General features: G+C 38.2%; 1 protein-coding gene across 2 annotated transcripts in view; it reads left to right on the top strand.

Annotated features, from left to right (window-relative positions):
- Nucleotides 1-204: 204 nt before the first annotated feature.
- The window catches only part of slc39a13 (solute carrier family 39 member 13), a 43,256-nt gene continuing 22,549 nt past the window's right edge, over nucleotides 205-20,911 (top strand). The window contains exons 1-5 of one of the 2 annotated variants that reach the window (XR_009064125.1): nucleotides 205-555; nucleotides 7,540-7,902; nucleotides 17,412-17,519; nucleotides 17,710-17,852; nucleotides 18,302-18,403. Coding sequence is in view for 1 of the 2 variants with exons in the window: in XM_057843226.1 (XP_057699209.1) it covers nucleotides 7,578-7,902; nucleotides 17,412-17,519; nucleotides 17,710-17,852; nucleotides 18,302-18,403 (678 nt within the window). In the remaining variant the exon portion in view is untranslated. The remainder of the gene's footprint in view (nucleotides 556-7,539; nucleotides 7,903-17,411; nucleotides 17,520-17,709; nucleotides 17,853-18,301; nucleotides 18,404-20,911) is intronic. The other variant, XM_057843226.1, reaches the window with a different exon arrangement.

The following is a 20,911-nucleotide window of genomic DNA, read 5'->3' as shown; positions in this document are numbered from 1 at the left end:
TTTTCATTTCAAGTGTGACATCTGCATCTGCCACAAATTTCATCAGGGTTTTTCCAAATGTTACAGCAATTTCTACTTTTGCCCTTTCAGAACATTCTGGAGCTCAAATTTGTACTATTTATTTTTGGTTTTAGTACTTCCAGTCGTGTTAATTAAACAAGCACTGTGCGTCTAATTGGTGTTAATACGTACAACAACGTAGGTCGTTTTGTTATCGCTGAAACATGACACAATGGGACGCCCGAGAACCAGCACACGCCTTGCTACGTTCTGGATAAAAATCTCCGGAGAGGTTTTGTGTTGTGGGGCGTGATCATCCACGTCTCATACTTCCTCTCTCGTTTCCAACTTTTTTCTTTTAGGATCTTCATACGTGGCTCCTGGAGGAAAGGGAGGGAGGGGAAACTGTGCGCGGCGAAGGCAGCTGCGGCCGGAGCATTCTTGCTTTTGCCTGCCGACCGGGGCTCCCGACCGACAGTTTGGGCTCAAATAACCTCCATTAAGTTGGCCTGGATGGCAGGGACACTCCGGTGCAAAGATTGCTTCAAGCTTAAGGTATTGGAATCTACTATATAATCGGCTTCGTTTCACGGCACTAAGTGCAAGTGATGCTTGCGGCAGTACCGCGCACTGATTAATTGTGTCGACTTTCGTAAGCGAGTGTTTTAATCAAGCTAGCGTTAGCTTGCTAACTTTTCTGTGCATGGGTCCCGGCTTGTTTAGACGCTGATAGAAAACTGTCAGTTAGCTAACACTTTATTGGCGATGTTCGAGTTAGGTTGTACGCATAGTGTACATGCGTATTACTGGGTAAATAACACTGTATACAGTGTGTTATGTAATGGCTCCCTGAAACTCTAGGAAACAAGCACTTCTAGTTGGCGACTGCCACATCAAATAACATACATAGTTTTCATATCAAGATAAAGAAGAAAAAAAACTTGGTTACACGTATGCTACGGACAGATATGTTTGCCAACTGCCAACCCACATTTGATCAACCTTTACAAAATGTACTGTAGGCTTAATGTCAAAACACTAGACAAACATGTCATAAAAACTATCAATACTGATTTATCTTAATTGATTTGCTCAGTGTAAAATCTGGACCTGTTTTGTGGATACATTTTGAAATCTAGTGGAAGAGCATTTAATTGCCATGCATGCTACTCTATATAGATGTATGAATGAATATACATATATATATATTAGGGGTGCACGATATCCAATTTTTGAAACCGATACCGATATTGATAACTTCCTGCTCCTTAAAGCCGATACCGATATCGATAACCGATGATAAATATATAATTTTAAAATGTATATTCACCTGAGTTTTTGAACACCTGGAGGTTAAAAAAAAAAACTAGAGGTGGATTCAACATAGATTTGCCTTTGACCTAACCAGATTTTTCATAAAACAAAGACAAGAACAGCCTAGACTTCAAATAAAGTGCCAATATTTATTTTTTCAAATAAATACAATTTGAGTCAATCACAATCAATTAGTCAATGTCATTCAAGATGTGTTCCCTGAACAATAAGCACTGATCTAAAATATAAACCCAACAGGTATTGTGCTTTGTCATCAGATAAAACATTTGGTGCTACAGGAGAGGAGACTGTTGTGGTCTTTGTCCATGAAACAACTTTCTTAACCTGGCAATTATAGGACAGCAAGCCTATCAATAACCAGAATGCCTTCCAATAACTTACTAACTTATAATCAACACTGTAAAATGCAAACATTATATAGTAAGGCTCATCACTCATTCCTCATTATCAAAAATATGGTAGAACAAAAAAGATGAATGGTTTGCCTTATAATAATTCATATAAACGGCAGTGAGTGAACCCATTTTCAATAAAGCATGAGGTGTCTTTTCTGCACAGCATGAAATCCTAGTCCAGCCACTGTGCCGTCATACCAAGCATACTGACAAGACTAACATTACACGTTCATATGTCCGTGGTGAAACTTACGTGTCGTGCATGATTGCCAATAAAACTATGGAAGCGTGTGGCAATCTCATCATAATTTGCCGGTAAACATTCATCTGAAAAGTGGCGACTGCTCGGAATGAACCTGGCTCCAAATGACGAAGTAGCCCCCTGAATCCTATGTCTTCGACGAGGGAAAAGGGTTGGTTGTCTAGCGCCATCATTTTTGTGATCATGTTTGTCATTGCTATAGCCCTCGGTCATCTTTGTGGAACTTTTCAAAGGCCTCGTTAAATGGTACAACCCTGGCTTTCTTAGCTGGCTTTGGAACTGGATGGGCAGCTTAATTGGCAGCTCGCGCGTCCTCTTACTCTTTTAAAACACAATCAGAGCGATTGTGATCTTTTAAGTGGCTGATTAAGATGTGTTGTAGCTCGATACTTTACTTACTCCTCGTTGAACTTCGGCCTTGTATTTGTTACAAATTGCAAATGAAGCGTTTTCCACTGACAACTTGAAAAAAGTTTCACACTGCCGTCACTTGAGCCAATAATTATCGGACCAATAATTATCGTGTACCTATTATATATACCTAATGAATCAATTATTTTCTGACAACTGAAACTGGACAATTTCCTGGAGCAGCCTTGGTGATGTCTGGAGGCACGTTAGTGTGCTTGTTAGGAGTGGGAACCTCTTGTTACCTCACGATACGATGCGATTTGCGATACAAAGCTCATGATAACGATGATCTGACGATATGGCGATACAACGACTATCGATACATTGGTCAGGAAATCATTCTAGGATATTCTACAAACAACTAATAAACAGAAAAACAAGCTTCTGCTGCGAATTGGAATGAGCGTATCACTAGTTGACGTTCAATCCGTTTGAAGTGGGAGGGACCCTCCCAGTTCAAATGAATTGGATGTCTATGGCCGTCATTGGCAGCCAATGCCAGGCAATGAGGTAATTTTGGGCCATTTAAGGTCATTTACCTGTTGATTTTCAGTTACTTCCTGTTGATTTTGGGGTATTTTATGGGTCACTTTCTGATTATTTTGAGTTACAGAACAGGAAGTGACCTGGGAATCACCCAAATGATTAGGCAGTGACTCAAACTCAACAGGAAATTACCTGTAAATGAACAGCAAATGACCTGTAAATTAAAGTCGGACAGAATGACTGCGAATGCTCTGGTTTCGAATGAACGAATGTTCCTAGGCTAAATGGATTGGGCGTCGAGGACCGTCAATGGCAGCCTTACAGTTACCTGAGACACCATCATGTGGGAAGATTTTAGTAGCAACTTGTTGGTTGCTTTTTTTTTTTTTTTTTTTTTTTTTATAAACATTGACACCTTTTTAAAACGATATCTCGATTCTTGGCAGGACCATATCGATAACCTTTTGGGATACAAAGTATCACGATACATCACTATTTCGATATTTTGTCACACCGTTAGTGCTTGTTAAGCAATCATTCGCCACTAACACATGCATTCAATCTAATTGTTGATATAATTTGAATGAGTAACTGTTAGTGTGGCTTGGTGGCTGACTGGTTAGCACATCACCTCACAGTTTGGATATAGAGGATTAAATGATAATCCTAGGCTTCTGCCTTCCTGTGTTGAGTTTGCATGTTTCCTCCATGTCTGTGTAGGTTTTCCCGGGTTACTATGGTTTCCTCTCGCATCCCAGTAACATGCCTGGTTGGGTTTATTGTACACTCCAAATTGTCTGTTGGAGTCCACTTTTTATAGTCTGTGAACTGTCAACTTCCAACTTCTGTAAAGAAAGACAGAGCTAACTTGTGGCAGTGTATTTGTTCTTACTGACACTCATTCTAGCCAGTGAACAAATAATTTCCAATTTCAGTAAGACGTAATAGAATAAAATAAAATGAAATCAATAAAAATGAGCTAGAAAAAATGAGCAGACTAAAGTCTCTCAACGTGGGCATTGGATAGAGTGGCTGTACTAGAGGGAACTTTTCTCTATCATTGGAAAATCAATTTAGATCCATTTACATCCCTTGTGTTGCTAATTTGAAGTAGTCAACAACTTGGCTTCAGGGAGTGGCCGATGTGTCTACCTCATCCTCTGGGCTGGGCCTTGGGGGGGGGTACTTTTGGGTAGATGAGTCACTGCTGAAGCGTAACGATGGTGTGCTAGTAATATGGTAACTGCTTGATGTCATCTTCAACATCATCACATTACTGTGTCTTTTCAATGAGTATCTCTAAAAATATTTACTATACATTTATACGCACATACATATACTTTTCATTATTTACTATACATTTTTTGGTATTATGTCTCTGTAGTTAGTTTTGCTGTGATTTTAGCCTCTCTGGGGGGGTCAATGAGAATTTCCCTGCCACTCTTTTGTTCCAAGGTCTTCTTAGTCAGTTTCTTCAGTGTGCCGTGGAAACAGTGGTCCTGACGTTTGGTTTGAAGCTACATGATTGCATCCCCCAAAACTCCCTGATGAAATATTATTTCAGTTCTCTCTGGCTGCTCACCCAAACATGGAGGAGATGGGGTTTACCTCAATGATAGGGTGGGGCATCACAAATTAGATTAAGGGCATTATAAGAATTCCATCTGCAAGTGCGAGGGAATGGGAATGTCTTTCTTTACAGCAGCCACTGAAGAGCTGCTGTTTTGTACCACAAAGGCTCTGTATTTGCAGCAGCATGTCTGTGTATTGCTTTCCTTCTGGTCTTGACCGTAACCACATTATCCATAGAGTCCCCTTATTCTTTCTTGTACTGTCACCCGATACATTCTCCCTTATTGACTAATAATTTTTATAGACCTTTATGACAATAAAGCTATTGTCTGCTGATGCTATTTAATTGGATATTACCCAAGATACTGTAAGTGGAAGTTGTCAAGCTGAATGGAAACAACTAAGTTGGCCCATGGAAGATATGAATGCCAGGCATTCTTTGTTGGGTGGACCTGCCCAAAGTGACAAGGTGTAAAGGTAGCTTTTGTGTGGAGTATAAACGTCATCAGCAGCAGCAGTACTGAAGCTTCTGCGTGATGAAACAGCCCCTCCTCTAGATGGTACTTTAGCAATTAAAGCTTTGAAGGAGTCTGAGTCAACAGTGAGAGCATATGCCCAACAATACACCTGTCTATTGGAACATTCCATTTGTTACTACTAGTAGTTATTATGAGGTGCAAAAAGAAGCCCTGGCATCATTACTCCCATCTGCAGGTTTCTGTGTTTTTCGCAAGGTCGTAGCTTTGCATAGGGACGGTAGGGACATAACCCTACCAACTTTTCAAATTGTCCCCACCAACTTTTAAGCAACATTATTTGCAATACATAATGACTTCAGTTATGGGAAGACAATCCAAATTGGCCATTTATGTTATAAGGACAGAATTGACCATTATTATACCATTATTAAGTTAATTATTTTCATTATGTTCAGACTGTCCTTTCCCCCCTTTTCACTCGCTGAATATGCCAGTCCATTTCCCCCCCACTCAAACACACATTTGATTGGCTGATGACTTGACCCCTGCCCCACTACACACACACACTGAAAGGCCCGACAGAAATACAACATGTCGACAACATGCCGCCTCCTTCGCCCCCTTCGAAGAGGAGAGATATTAGAAGGTTGCTTTTTTTTTTCGGCCGGCAGCATCCACTCGAAGTAATGTAAAAAGACGTCAATGTTGTTGAGATTGGGAACACACCACAAATTTTTTTACTGAAAGTTGAACCTGCATCAGAGTTAGAATAACATCAAATTGTGGGAATTTGCTAACCTGCAAAACTCGAATAGGAAGCTGCTTAGAGAGAAGTGTCCTCTTGTATGTGTTTTAAACTATAATATTAATTAAACTGTGAGAAATTTAGTGTTTACCCCCTTCACCCTAATTTTTATTTATATTTTATTTATGTGGTCTTAAAGCAGCCCAAAGAAGTGTTCATTTTTATGTTGGGTTTTGCTGTGTACATGTAAGAAGGCTCCTTATTTATTTATATTTGTTATTCCTGATGTAAAGCACTTTGAATTGCCTTGTGTTGAATTGTGCTATATAAATAAATTTGCCTTGCCTTGCCTTCCTTGACTAATAAGTTTTTGCAGTTACATTTAATATCTTTATTTAGATAATGTTGAGTGGTCTTAAGATGAATCTTTATATATTTTTTTGCATTCTTGGATAGTTAAGAGATTATGAACAAGTTTGTATCTATTGTGTATTTTAATATAATTTATGTTCAAATATTGCAATTTAAATTTGCTAATAAAATCCAGACATTTATTCTGGTAGCTTTCAAAATCTTCCTTTAATAGTTTTTGAAAACAAAAGTTTGAATCAAATGGTGTAACACCTGAGCCAATGCCTATGAAATTTAGTATAAGTCAGTACAGATTTATTTTGCATTGATCATTTAGCCTTTCAAGTAATTAGGTTCATATTCGTGAGAGATGTAGCTCTGACCCCCGTTCACCCAATTTGTTTGGTCTTATTAATGTACCGTCCTCAGCAAAAAGTGTACATGCAGGTTATGCTGTTTTATCGTCCCTACCAATGTTTAGACCAAACCTACGCCCTTGGTGTTTGCCCACTATGTAATTGGTTGAAGTGCAATGTGAACATTTCCCTCTGCGTAATAAAATGCATTCCTCATACTGTATACTTTGTGCTGCTGGAATTTATGTGAACAATGTTGAAACAGTGTCTATAGTAATGTCCTGAAAACACTATTAGGAGTGCTTTCAATTTGCCATTGCTACACTGAATTTTAATTACGGAACTGCTTCCAAAGCATTTTTAATTACAACACCCATCTACCTGAACTCATGGGCTTTCAACTGGTAACAGAACTGTTAATAAAATGTAGCATATGTTTAGAATTTTCCTGATCACATTTTTTTTCTCATTCGAGTCCAAGTCACCTGATTTTTAGGATCTGCCGATACAGGAAACTATTTCCATACCACAGGCATTGTCACTCTTTACTTGATGCTATGTTACCGTGAGCTTTCCAAAACAGCTAGCATAACTTCTTTCCACTGGTGGTGTTTACTTCCACTGCTGCTGTTTCCAGCTGTGCTGCAATGTTGCATAATACAAAACATACATTTTAGGGGGGGATTTATTTTGACAATATCGTTGTAAATCTAGATTATTTTGTAACTATGTAGCACTCAAAAATACGCTGAAATACATTTTAAAAACCCAATCTGTATTTTTAACCTGAGTCCGATCTTCTGAAAATCATGTGATCGGGCTAATATCAGATCACGTGATTGGATCGGGAACATCTCTTTATACATTGCTTGTTGCAAACATGAATTATTTTTTCCAAAATGCATGTCATGAGGTGAGGAACTGCTGCATTCTGACCCTGAGCGAAATAAACAGAATTAAATGAAGTGTGCTAAAAGGAATTTTTGGCCCACTAATCACACAATGACAGAGTATTTCCAATGTGTCAGTTTTTTTCCTTGCAACATGTTTTACTGGAATATTGTAACTTTTACACAAAATAAAATAGTGAAAAATTAATGTATTTCCTGTATATATTGTAAACCTGAATATGTTCCTCTTATTACAGGATTACCGGTTGCATGTGTTCTTTGGCCCACTGGACGGATGAAAGCTAAAGGCTGGCAGAGGCCCATCTGGGCTGTATCGGCTCTGTTTATTGCAGCCACCCTTCTGATGCTGACCTCTGAGGTGGGATCAGTCCAGAAAATGACTCAAACAGCAATGGCTCATGCTACAGACACGGTTGCAAGATCAGCCCCTAACCTCACCGATGAGCTTCAAGGTCTCCAGGCACTAGCAGACTTCTTTGCCAGTGAGCATGCCCATGTCTGGCTCTTGTCCCTTGCGGGCTCAGTTGTAGTAGGTCTCAGTGGAATTTTCCCGCTGCTCGTTATTCCAATTGAAGCTGGAGCAGCCCTTAAAACCGAAGGTAGGATCTGTCACCTGAATTACTTATATTTTCATGTAGTTCACAATTTGATTCTAAATGAGGGATCACCAACATGGTTCCGACAGGCACCAGGTAGCTCTTAAGGGCAATTAAATAGCCCATAAGACTATTCTAAAAATAACTCCAGTGATACTGTAGGACGTTTGATTTTTATGTTGATGTTGTATAAGTAAACATTTAACAATGTAAAAATAGGCAAGGATTAAAAGAAATAAGGGGTTACACATGTGTTTCCCATATTAAAGTGAGAAATCATCAGTTAGTATACCTCATTATCAGTAAAATCGTATCCTGTTATTTTTTTATAATATGATTGAAAGCAATTTTAGCCACATTTGTTTCTGCAGAAGTGTGTTAAATACCTGGTAGCCCTTAGCGTTAATAAGTGCCCAAGAAGGAGCTCTCAGTTTCAAAAGCTTGTTGACCACTCTTCTATAGTTTGTAGGCAGTATACAGTATTAACAAGCATGAGTGTGCTAAACACGCTGAAGACTGTGATGAAGCGGGAGCATGCCCTCCACTGGCAAAGTCCTAACTAATGGTTTATAGTATCAATGGTTTATTTGCAACCGAAAGCAAGACTACTGTAGGCCTTAGCCGATGCCAACATGAAAACAAAACAAACTCGCCCAATCTCGTCCACCCCTCCCTCTCTCACGTCAGTCAAACACCCGGTGCGTTTGGGGACAGCCCAGAAAACACAACACTCACCGACAACATTGCAACCTGAAACATAAATGCATTCTAATTTCAGGCATGAAAATATCTCACCTTTTCGGCGAAATTCGCCGTTTTGAAGTCAAAAAGGGTGACCTATGTGAATTGTGTAGATCAGAGGAGAAAATTTTTAAGGGTGGGGTGGGCCTGGAGATTTTTTTAATGTCGGACGCTTGGTATGCAAGCGGGGAAAGCGGCACAATGCCGAAAAAGCGCACCAGAGTGGCCTAAACATTGATTTATTTCAACGAATCAAAGGAGGGTACTCTTGTGTCCTGTTTCTTAAATGCCAAGCTTAGCTGCACGTTGACTGTGAATGAACACCTAAAGCTCCGTCACCCAGTTGTAATTTCGAAAGACGACAGGAGAGTCCATCTAACTAACTAATGACAGCTTTTATTGAAGTTGCTAAGCCTGTCGCGATAAACAATAAGTAATTTTTTCGCACGGTAAATAAAAATGAGGGTGGTAATTTTCATGGCTGCGTTTTATCGCAGAGTGCGTGCGTGCGTGCATGCATACATTTGTGCATGCGTGTACACGTGCGTGTTGATGGCATATGAGACTCCGGTCCTTTTCACAGATGTTTAGTGGTCATCAACACACCGTAGAAATAAAGTTCAGACATACAAAATAAGGAAACACATCTATATTAAACACTTTAAACGTTAGCTTTGCTGCATTGAGGCTAATGGGGGGAAAAAAAGACAGCCTACTAACCACTTTAGCCTGCTATAACACATTGTCAGTCTCCTCCAAAACGCAAAACCTGCAGTTTAAAGTTGACACTTCAAACATGAAAAATCGCTGGTTAACGGCATTTGAAAACAAATAAAAATGAAAGAAAAAAAATCTAATACTGAAATCATATGCAATAACAAAAAGCCTTTTTTTTAACAGAGTGTAACGGTTAGCAGTTTAGCGAACATACTTCCGAGGAACATTTTAAAAAAAATGTCATGTTCATCATATAAGTAACGATATCTGGAGTTAATCCCACATACTTCAGAATTCAGATTCTAAGAATAGCTTTAAAATGACACCCTTTATGAAAAATCTGATTGGCAATAAATAATTATCATAGTTATTATAACACTATTTTATATAGTCGTATACTATAATATTGTTTTTTTTTTTTTTTTTTTTTTTTTTTTTTTTTAAAGAATTGTTTTGACTCATTTTGGAAAGGCGAAGTCAGTGTTGTGAATCTGTTTACATTCCATTGTTTTGCACTAGTTAGTGCTATCAGCATTTGACCTTATTGTTTATTTGTGATTTATTGTTGTTATTTACGTGTTTATTTGTTCTTTAATAAAGAATTTAAGTGTTCCAAAATGTTTTTGTGAATTAATAAGCGTCGCCAAAAAATTTATTGCTAAATTATTTTTTAAAATAGGGAAAAAACATTTTGATTAGTCTATGAATCGTAAAAATAGTCGGCTGACTAATCGGGAGAAAATTAGCAGTTTGGGACAGCCCTAGTTGTACAGTGTTAAGTTTAACCCCTGACCTATTTTAATGCCTGTGATTTGTTACATTCCCGGCACACAAACACGGACAACGACTATTCATTAGCTAAGCAGAAACACTGGTGCTGGGGATGAAATGGCGGACGAGACATGGGAGTCGTAAAGTCGAAACGTCCTAGGTCAAGGACATCGTGACCTGATGACTTCCTGTATATACAGTGCCTTGCAAAAGTATTCGGCCCCCTTGAATCTTGCAACCTTTCGCCACATTTCAGGCTTCAGACAAAAAGATATGAAATTTAATTTTTTTGTCAAGAATCAACAACAAGTGGGACACAATCGTGAAATGGAACAACATTTATTGGATAATTTAAACTTTTTTAACAAATAAAAAACTGAAAAGTGGGGCGTGCAATATTATTCGACCCTTTACTTTCAGTGCAGCAAACTCACTCCAGAAGTTCAGTGAGGATCTCTGAATGATCCAATGTTGTCCTAAATGACCGATGATGATGAATAGAATCCACCTGTGTGTAATCAAGTCTCCGTATAAATGCACCTGCTCTGTGATAGTCTCAGGGTTCTGTTTAAAGTGCAGAGAGCGTTATGTAAACCAAGGAACACACCAGGCAGGTCCGAGATACTGTTGTGGAGAAGTTTAAAGCCGGATTTGGATACAAAAAGATTTCCCAAGCTTTAAACATCTCAAGGAGCACTGTGCAAGCCATCATATTGAAATGGAAGGAGCATCAGTCCACTGCAAATCTACCAAGACCCGGCCGTCCTTCCAAACTTTCTTCTCAAACAAGGAGAAAACTGATCAGAGATGCAGCCAAGAGGCCCATGATCACTCTGGATGAACTGCAGAGATCTACAGCTGAGGTGGGAGAGTCTGTCCATAGGACAACAATCAGTCGTACACTGCACAAATCTGGCCTTTATGGAAGAGTGGCAAGAAGAAAGCCATTTCTCAAAGATATCCATAAAAAGTCTTGTTTAAAGTTTGCCACAAGCCACCTGGGAGACACACCAAACATGTGGAAGAAGGTGCTCTGGTCAGATGAAACCAAAATTGAACTTTTGGCCACAATGCAAAACGATATGTTTGGCGTAAAAGCAACACAGCTCATCACCCTGAACACACCATCCCCACTGTCAAACATGATGGTGGCAGCATCATGGTTTGGGCCTGCTTTTCTTCAGCAGGGACAGGGAAGATGGTTAAAATTGACGGGAAGATGGATGCAGCCAAATACAGGAACATTCTGGAAGAAAACCTGTTGTTATCTACACAAGACCTGAGACTGGGACGGAGATTTATCTTCCAACAGGACAATGATCCAAAACATAAAGCCAAATCTACAATGGAATGGTTCAAAATAAACTTATCCAGGTGTTAGAATGGCCAAGTCAAAGTCCAGACCTGAATCCAATCGAGAATCTGTGGAAAGAGCTGAAGACTGCTGTTCACAAACACTCTCCATCCAACCTCACTGAGCTCGAGCTGTTTTGCAAGGAAGAATGGGCAAGAATGTCAGTGTCTCGATGTGCAAAACTGATAGAAACATACCCCAAGCGACTTGCAGCTGTAATTGGAGCAAAAGGTGGCGCTACAAAGTATTAACGCAAGGGGGCCGAATAATATTGCACGCCCCACTTTTCAGTTTTTTATTTGTTAAAAAAATTTAAATTATTCAATAAATTGTGTTCCACTTCACGATTGTGTCCCACTTGTTGTTGATTCTTGACAAAAAATTAAAATTTTATATCTTTATGTTTGAAGCCTGAAATGTGGCGAAAGGTTGCAAGGTTCAAGGGGGCCGAATACTTTTGCAAGGCACTGTACATATTCGATAAATAAAAATTTGCATATTATTGTATGCAATAGGTTTTATTCAGAAATAAAACCAATACATGAATAGTTAGTAAACAAGTGGCACTGTTGTCAGGCATGCAAACTTGCCACCTTTCAGTGAAATTTCGCCATTTTGAAATCAAAATGGGTCATTCTTCTGAATCACGTAGATCCGAAGAGAAAAAAATTGGGGGGGGTCATGTCAATGAGCGAGTGAAACCGTTAACTTCAAAACCGTAGTCCATGCTCAAAACTACACTCTAGTCCAGGGTTGGGCAAACCGATCCTCGAGGGCCGCAGTGGGTCCTGGTCTTTGTTCCAACTGATCCAGCACCGAGCTTTTATCCAATGAGGTTTCAATGGAAACAAGAAGCACCTGACTGCAATCAACTGATTGCACTTATAACACACCAGATTGGTGAAAAGGTGTCCTCTTAATGGGTTGCAGCAAAAACCCGCACCCAGAGCGGCCCTTTGTGGAATAGTTTGCCCACCCCTGCTCTAGTCCTATGACCTAGACCTATCACTGCCACTCTCTTCTCGTGACAACAAATGACTGACAAGCGTGAGAGACGGGAGCACAGTTATCACCAATAAGCAATGAGGAGGCCGAACCCCTCTCCATCCCAGCTTCTCACCCGGTGCTCTGCCAAAATCTCCTACATCGGTGAAACGTCCTACATTATTCGAATTCGACACCTAAAGTAGTACCGTGCGTTCTAAACTTGTTTTGTTTCGATGCATACAGACAGAACATACTAAAAAAATGCCTGAAGAAAATACTTAAATGTAGTTATATCCAATAAGGACAGTTTAAATACGTATGTGACTAGTGTGGTCAACTGCTTCAAAGCTAACATAAAAAAACACAATGGTTAAAAGTATTAGAGGGTAATACAATCAAAAAGTATCTTTGAGTCAATGAAAAGGTTGTAAAAAACGAAATAAAAACAAAAATAGTGAGTTCTCGCCGCTTCTAACCGATGTGCGCAAGTGTGCGGATGGTTGCGCAAGCGCGCTGAGCGTTGACGTTTCACCGCGTGGTAAGGAATGGCCGAACACCAGACCCGTTGGAAATTGCGGCAAGGTAAGGGATTAATGTCAAAAATGGTTAACTTCTTAAAAGTAAAAGTTTGAGTGATGGCCTATAATACTCTTCATAAATCATTCATTCGTGTCGTTCGATCAATTCCTGCGCTTGTAATGGTGTCTATAACACAAGTATTCGCTTAATTTCTTGATAACTGACTTCAGATAGTCCTCGATATTTCACCGCCACGTAGAACGCAGTTACTCGAGGTAGCTCTAACTGCGGAGGGGCTAACTAGCGCCTTTCACACAGGGCTTTGCTAGTTAAGTTAGCGAACATCAGTTGGGATCTGAATTGTCGCCAGTTGGCGTTGTGACGAGTTATTTAAGGCCCCTTTGTAAAGCGCTTGTTAACGACAAAAAAAAAAAAAAAAATCATGAGCAATGAGGTAACTAGAGTGATGAACTACTTCCTTCCATACAAGTCATGTTTAGGGCTTTGTTAGTAAAGTTCTGAATGGTCACCAGTTATTTTTGACAACGAGTTATTTAAGGCCCCTCTCACTCTCCGATAATTACAGAAAGGGAAGAGTTTTGCCTTGTTGTGTGGTCGTTTTATTTGTTTGGCCATCGAGAGTTTATCAAATCGGAGAGCTCCGCTACAGGTCGCATTTGAAAGTACCCCCATTCCCGTACTGTTCGTACACACCCCCATTCATAAAACAGCCTACAGGTGTACTTCTGTTTATCCAGTATGATGCCCTATCAATCGAAGTTAAGGACCATGGGACTAATTGCTTTGGTTGAATGTAAATAAAGTTATGATCACTACAGTTAATGATTTTGAAGACTTGTAATTTCTTTTATTCTATCTATCTATCTATCTATCTATCTATCTATCTATCTATCTATCTATCTATCTATCTATCTATCTATCTATCTATCTATCTATCTATCTATCTATCTATCTATCTATCTATCTATCTATCTATCTATCTATCTATCAGTGACGTGCGGTCAGGGGAGGCAGGTGAGGCAGAGCCTCACCTGTCATCATGACAAAAAAATAATTATAGCATCAAATTTATATTAATATTTGTCCATTGCTCTTTATGTATGACTCATTTCAAACATTTTCTATAGTCAAAATCGCTGAATTTGCCCATTTCCTGTTCAAATAAAGAAATGAAACGAGAGGTGCGGCAGCACCGAGTAAAGCCTCACCTCTGATTGCGCAATCCTTAACAAACTGGGTTGATACATGGAATTGGAGCGTGGAATTGAAGTTACTCCTTGCGGCCAGTTGTATTCTTGAGGATTGTTGAATCCACCGAGAGTATAAATTTAGCTGCCTTTATAACTTTCCGCAATGACCATTTGCATTGTCTAGTCTGCCACTATTTTTGTCTAAGGGGAAAATGTGTTTCCTCAAATTTTTACCTAGCATTTATTTTTTTACTATTAACATTGGCACAGTATTGGAAACTTTGGGCATTTACAATCGAACATCAGCTGATAATGAACAGATGGCATGTTCCTGTCTACAACGGCAGTATGCCAAAAATAAAAAAATATTTGGCTAGGTCGAAATAGAAAACTGTAGAAACCCACTCAGCCCAGTTATGCATGCAAACAATGATATACTGTAGCCTACAATTAAATATGTCTCTCTCTTGTGTGTACTGTGCTTTAATGATTAGACCCAAAGCAAATCAGCCTGAGATTTCAGTCCAGGCTATCATTAGATTATAAGATAGAGATCTTTAGTTGGGGGGGGTTAGTGACACATTGAAAAGCTTAGGCATGCATGGCAATTAAATGCTCTTCCACCAGATTTCAAAAAGGTTAGTTTTGCAGATATCAGACAGTCCCTCAAAAACAGTCAAACAGTGATGTTTGTCAAGCAATATACAGTATAACTAAATCAACAAAGAATTAGGGCACTTAAAACCTGTCCTGTATCGAGCGTTTGTTCCAAAACAAATTTTAGTGCCTGATCCCATCTGTTAAGCATGGTGGAGGTAATACAGCATAGAAGGGATTTTAAACAAGGAAGAATATCAATTCCATTTTGAAATGCCACGCTGAACCCTGTGGACAACGACAGACAATGACCCAAAGCACAACTCCAAATTATGCAAGCATTATTTGGGGAAGAAGCAGGCAGCTGGTATTCCATCTGTAAAATAGTATCAGCACCATCACTAGATCTCAAATCCATTTACTGTTGTGTGAGAATCTTGACCATATGTTATGCAGGAAGTGCCCAACAACCTAATCTAATTTATGGAAGATGCTTCTGGAAAGCATGGAGTGAAATTTCTCAATTAACGCAACTAAATAACAGAGAGAATACTAAAGTTCTACAATTCTGTAATTGCTTTAAATCGAGCATTCTTTGCCGGAAGCAGTTTGAAGGAAATTATTATTTCAAATAAATCAATCGGCAATTGTCCCCAGGCTACGACGTATTCGACTTACACGGTTTTGACTTTACGACGCCGGAGTCCAGTCTGCCATTTTGTCTCTAGTCATTTTTTTTTTTTTTTTTTTGGTCGCATACCTTATTGTACCTCACACTATCTTTTTTTTTTTACTTTACTTTATTAATATGGTGTGTTCTGCAGTCCTCACTAAACGTGAAGTTTGTTCAGCTCTCCAGACAGTAAACAAGGCAACTGTGCTTTTTGAAGCTTTTTACTTCCTTCATTTTTGACAATTTGTAATGCTGTAAGATGTATGTACACTTATGTGCAAAATGACAGGCATTGTAACAATAAAAAACTTGACACAAAACAGTTGGTGTTCAAACATCCATGTAGTCTGATCATTATGTAAAATTAGTAGATTAAATAAAATTAGCCTAATTTGCTCAACAAAAGTCCACTATCTTAAATGTTACGAATGCTAATGTATTTACAATCCTCACAGCAAATTGTAACTGGAAACTTAATTACAAATACATACACAAACAAATATTAGCTGAAACAACTTCTAGCCCTATGCGGGCCAAACCAGACCGCAGCTGTCCTTTTTCCATTTCAGACGTCTGTGTCTGCTTCTCAGTCATACAAGGCGACAGTCCAGCCAGAGCAAATGCTGCCACAAGATGGCAGTGTATCCTCCATCATTAAACAAAATACAATACTGTACTTTAAAACTTTTTGGATCGTTTTTTTTTTTTAAGATTTAGGGGTACTTAAAGGGCTAATTCAGATTCACGCAGAAATTCGGGTTACGTAACCAGCATCGGAACGGAATTCGTTCGTAACCTGGAAACTACCTGCAATTCATATATAGTATACTCGTATATATGAAATTTGAGAAAAGGAAAACAAAAATGTCTTGGTGACCCCAAACTGTTGAACTGCAGTGTAGAGTACTACAGGGTGACCAAAAAAAGGGAACTTTTTAACAATCCCATAAAACCATAGAGTGAAAGAGGAAAAATATTTGATTCATATTAAATGAAACCTTAAAACATGCCATTTAACAAACAATCATGGATTTAAAAAATAATAATAATTATACGTCCTTTAAATGGTGTCCTCCTACACGAATGCATTCTTTAAATATGCTGTTGAGATTCCTCATTGAATGCTGCAAAATCTCAGGTGGGATACTGTGAATTTCCTCTTTAATTCACTATTTTTACTAAAATGACAGAATTGCTCAAAGTTACTGTCTCACAGTGTTGCCACTTGCTCATGTCTGCCAATACACACTTTAAAAAAAATTTTTTTTTTAAGTGCTGAATTGTTGACGGATTAAGAAACAATTTCGTTTTTAAATATTTTAATATGCAGTACAAATGCTACATCTAGGATTGCCTGCAAAAAAACATGTTTGCTCTGATGCAGAATATCTACAAAAACCTTGGAATAAAATAATCTTACCTTAAGGTTATATTTGTTTGATCAAGGAATGTAATGATTTGAGACCCTTTCTAAATCCTTAAATTTTAAAGGTTTTTACTTGGTTATTTGAAGTTTTAACTCCTAGTAGGTACTGTATGTTCTATAGGATTAAGACATGTAACATTGTAGTTGCTAGTTGCTTTGACCGCTTTTGGTCATTGCTGTGCTGAAAGACTTATTCACTATGATTTTCTGTCATGTCAACTTTGTCGAGACAGTCAAGGGCTCCTCCAATTGATTTGTTCTAAACTAAAATTAAGGACTATTGATTTTTTTATTTGTGGGTGATCAATTAATTATTTTCTAAACACGATATGTTGTTGGATCATTTCCATTAATTAATTTATTAATGAATTAATATTTATTTATTTATTATTATGCTGGGCCAGAGCTGTTCAATTTCAATACATTACATTTTATTGGTTAAAATTAATTTGTAAGGAGAGTAAAAGAAAATGAAGTTGTTGTATAATTCATTACACACTCTTTTGTCATCTGCAGCTGGAGGGCAGAAGCTAAAAAGGCTTTTGAGCTTCGCTATTGGTGGTCTTCTTGGTGATGTATTCCTTCATCTCCTCCCTGAAGCATGGGCACTATCTGGATCTTCAGGTAGGTCATCTGCATAGCATTGCAACTATTTTGATCATTCAAATGTTTTCCAAATAAGTCAAATTGAGTGTCTTAACATATGACAGCAGATAATGAAACGTCTACTTTTGTTTCAGTACCTCTCATCCGTAATGTAAACTTTTAGCCACTCAGTAATCAAAAGTAAAGTTTTCTTCTTCTCTCTCCTCAGCCAGCAAAGAAAAACACTACATGGCACAGGGCCTATGGGTAATCACTGGCCTACTGGCATTTCTTCTTTTAGAGAAGATTTTCTCTGATCAAGATGGACAAAAAGATTCCCCATCACATTCACACCTCAATTCTTGCTCTACTGTAAGTTCTGTAGCTCACCCTCAGCGATGTTGAGCATCACAATATGACCCATAATAATGAATGTATTCTTAAAACAAGTTGATGGACAATCTAGTAATCTAAAACAACTGATACGACATTATTGACGTTTTCATCATGTTTTAACCAACTATCTTGCAACTTATTGAACTGATATCCTGGCTCTTCATAAAAGCAACTCAACAATGCTGATGATGCATTCACTCCCAATTGCTCACTGTCTGGGCTGATAGTTGATGTCTGGGGTCATGTTTGACATTAATGCAATTGTTATAGCATGCCATGAGACTGGTTTAGTTAAAATTGGAATGATACAGTACACTGACTTTTGATATTGAGTTAATACATTTTTGCCAACTGATCAATACTGGTAATGAATATTGTGATAAATATAATCATATGATGCTTTCGCCTTCCACCCCTCTGTAAAGGCAAGTTCAGTGTGCAGTGAAAAGGCTCGTGTGTTATATGGAAATGGGTCCCAGAAAGCCCCAAAGCATCAGAGTCTGCACAAAACATCTGAAAATGTCAAGGTATGTGTGCGAAATAGATAACATTTGCAAATGACGTTAAATTAATAAATTTAAAACACATGTTTATCATATACAGTAGCTTATGCTTGTGGTTTATCTGTACAAAAGGTAAACAAATAATAATTCATGTTACAGGTAATTTATATAAAGTACAATGGAACTTTCAAGGTCAAACCATTTTTCGTGGGACACTGGTTGGTGTCGCTGATACTACACTACAGCACTGTAAAAAAAAAAAAAAAAAAAAAAAAAAAAAAAAAAAAAAAAAACAGTCTTCCAAGGGTATGAGTTTAATTTCTAGTACAGATAAACCGATATGGGTTTTTCAGGACCGATACCGATTATTAGTAGTTAGAGGGGCCGATAACCGATTTTTGGAGCTGATATTCATTTGCAGTAAAAGTGTAAAAACTTGTGTAAAAAATTGAATATGCAAACACCTACCTTCTTTGAGATGCCTAAAGCATGTTTATTGTATCACACAAATAGAAACTAATAGCCAATAATAGGGGGCGGCTTATTTCAGTGGTAGAGTAATCGTTCCGCAACTCAGAGACTGTGGGTTTGATTCTCCACCCTGATGACCTCGTCTAAGTATTCATGAGCAAGATACTAAAGCCCACGTTGCTCCTGGTGCTTTGTTACCATAACTCCATTTTACCATTACCATTTAATCAATCAGGACGGGGTGAATACGAGTGTAGGAGACAGCAGACAGCAGAGAAAGGCCCGGTTGCATCTGAGCCGAAATAATCCAGTTAGATTTTAAAAAAAAGGCTGACACCAATATACGTCAAATTTCCAAGTAACGGTTCAGATAACCGGCCCGGCCGATAATCGGTATATTTTTAGTTTCTAGTAAAAATATATAGTTCATCATAGAGCAGGGCAGTAAACCGAAAATGTACCGTTACCGAAATTCTTCACGATGACCGACGTAATTTTGACCATGTCGGTAAATTCGGTAATTTAATAAAAGAAGAAAATATAGCCTTTTCATCCCGCTTTGACTCTGTGTTGTTCAGCTATGTTCATTCCCCTTTAAGAAAGCAGACAGTGCGCTTACGTTTGGAGTCACATGGTTTTCAGGAAGCCAATCAAACAGAAGCCCGGTAGGCTAACGCTAGCAGCTAACGCTAGCGGCTAACGCTACAAGTAAACGGGATGAAGTCGGGCTTAAGTTAGCTTCGCCAAACTTTCACCCGACATTAAGTAAACTCTTGACGGGTTCCAGATAAAGATGGAAAAACCGAGGCTTTCTGAAACAATAAACCACTTTTAAGACAATTGCCCTAAATTGAATCACTGTTTGACACACTGCAAGAGCCCCATCTACTGGATAAACAGTGCAAGTTTCTTTTTAAAAGTAAAGTTGACAAATTGCCTCAGCATTACATACAGTATCTTCAATAGAATTAAGTGGATGTCGTCTATTTCAACCAGGAGATCGTGTCGTCATTAAGTGTGATTTACACAATTAAAGTTGACCTCTTTAAGCCTGTGTCATTGCTTTTGTCTGTGAAGATGTGTTCAAAGCAGTATTTGTAATACACGACAGTGCTAGTCTTGTAAGTGGCTCGTCCTAGATGACGGCGAGTAACTATGTATTGTTTATTCTTTGTAAAAATTACACTACAGTAAGCACAATGCTTGGGAACAGGAATATTATTGCATACTGTAAGGATTTCCAAAATCATAAGATGTAAATTGAGCCGAATAAAAGAAAGGAAAGGTTTGTGAAACATTTTATTTTTTAATTAAGTATAATTTCTGGGGGGCGGGTGGATGTGTCGTATTTGTATCTATTCTAAATATCTAAACGTATGCCACTATCTAGTGTATAACAATGCGGAATGAATTGAATGAAATTCAAGTGATGATATTTTTCAAGCCATACAAGCTGTTATAAATGTTCACACAAGAATTCTTATTGTTTACAAGATTTTTTTAAATACTTAATGTTTAGACTGCATGTGCAATTGTTAAATTGAAAGCTGGTAAATAAATTTAACGAGAAACTGTTAATTTGTATTCCATGCATTGATTCAAATTTTCAAATTATATAACTGTTTACTTGGGCGAATTTATCGTCATTTATCGTTATCGAGGTAAATCTGCTCAATTTATCGTGATATGTACTTAAGGCCATATCGCCCAGCCCTAGTTCATCATACTTAAAATAAGACACAATCCCTTAAAAATTATTTGTCATCATCAAATTTATTACGTTACTTGTTCCATTGACAGACACCAATAAATCCGCAATTCATCAGTCAGCCATGATACGAAAAAATAATGATAAAATCAGGCTCTGAGGATCGATAGATACTGGCCCATGCAAGATCGCTACCAAGTTTTAAGACAATTGGTTCACGAATGACAAAAGAGTAAAACTTCAAAGGTAGATTCCATAAAAACAAAAGAGGATCAAGAACAAAAACTACTTGATGGGTGCCTTGACAGGCCTTAAGCCTGTATTAGAATAATATTTGAAAAAATACTATTGAA

Source organism: Corythoichthys intestinalis, chromosome 1 (genome assembly GCF_030265065.1).
Source record: "Corythoichthys intestinalis isolate RoL2023-P3 chromosome 1, ASM3026506v1, whole genome shotgun sequence".
Lineage (NCBI taxonomy): Eukaryota > Metazoa > Chordata > Actinopteri > Syngnathiformes > Syngnathidae > Corythoichthys > Corythoichthys intestinalis.
The sequence above is the reverse complement of the archived record's forward strand: the minus strand, read 5'-3'. Positions and strand labels throughout refer to the sequence as shown.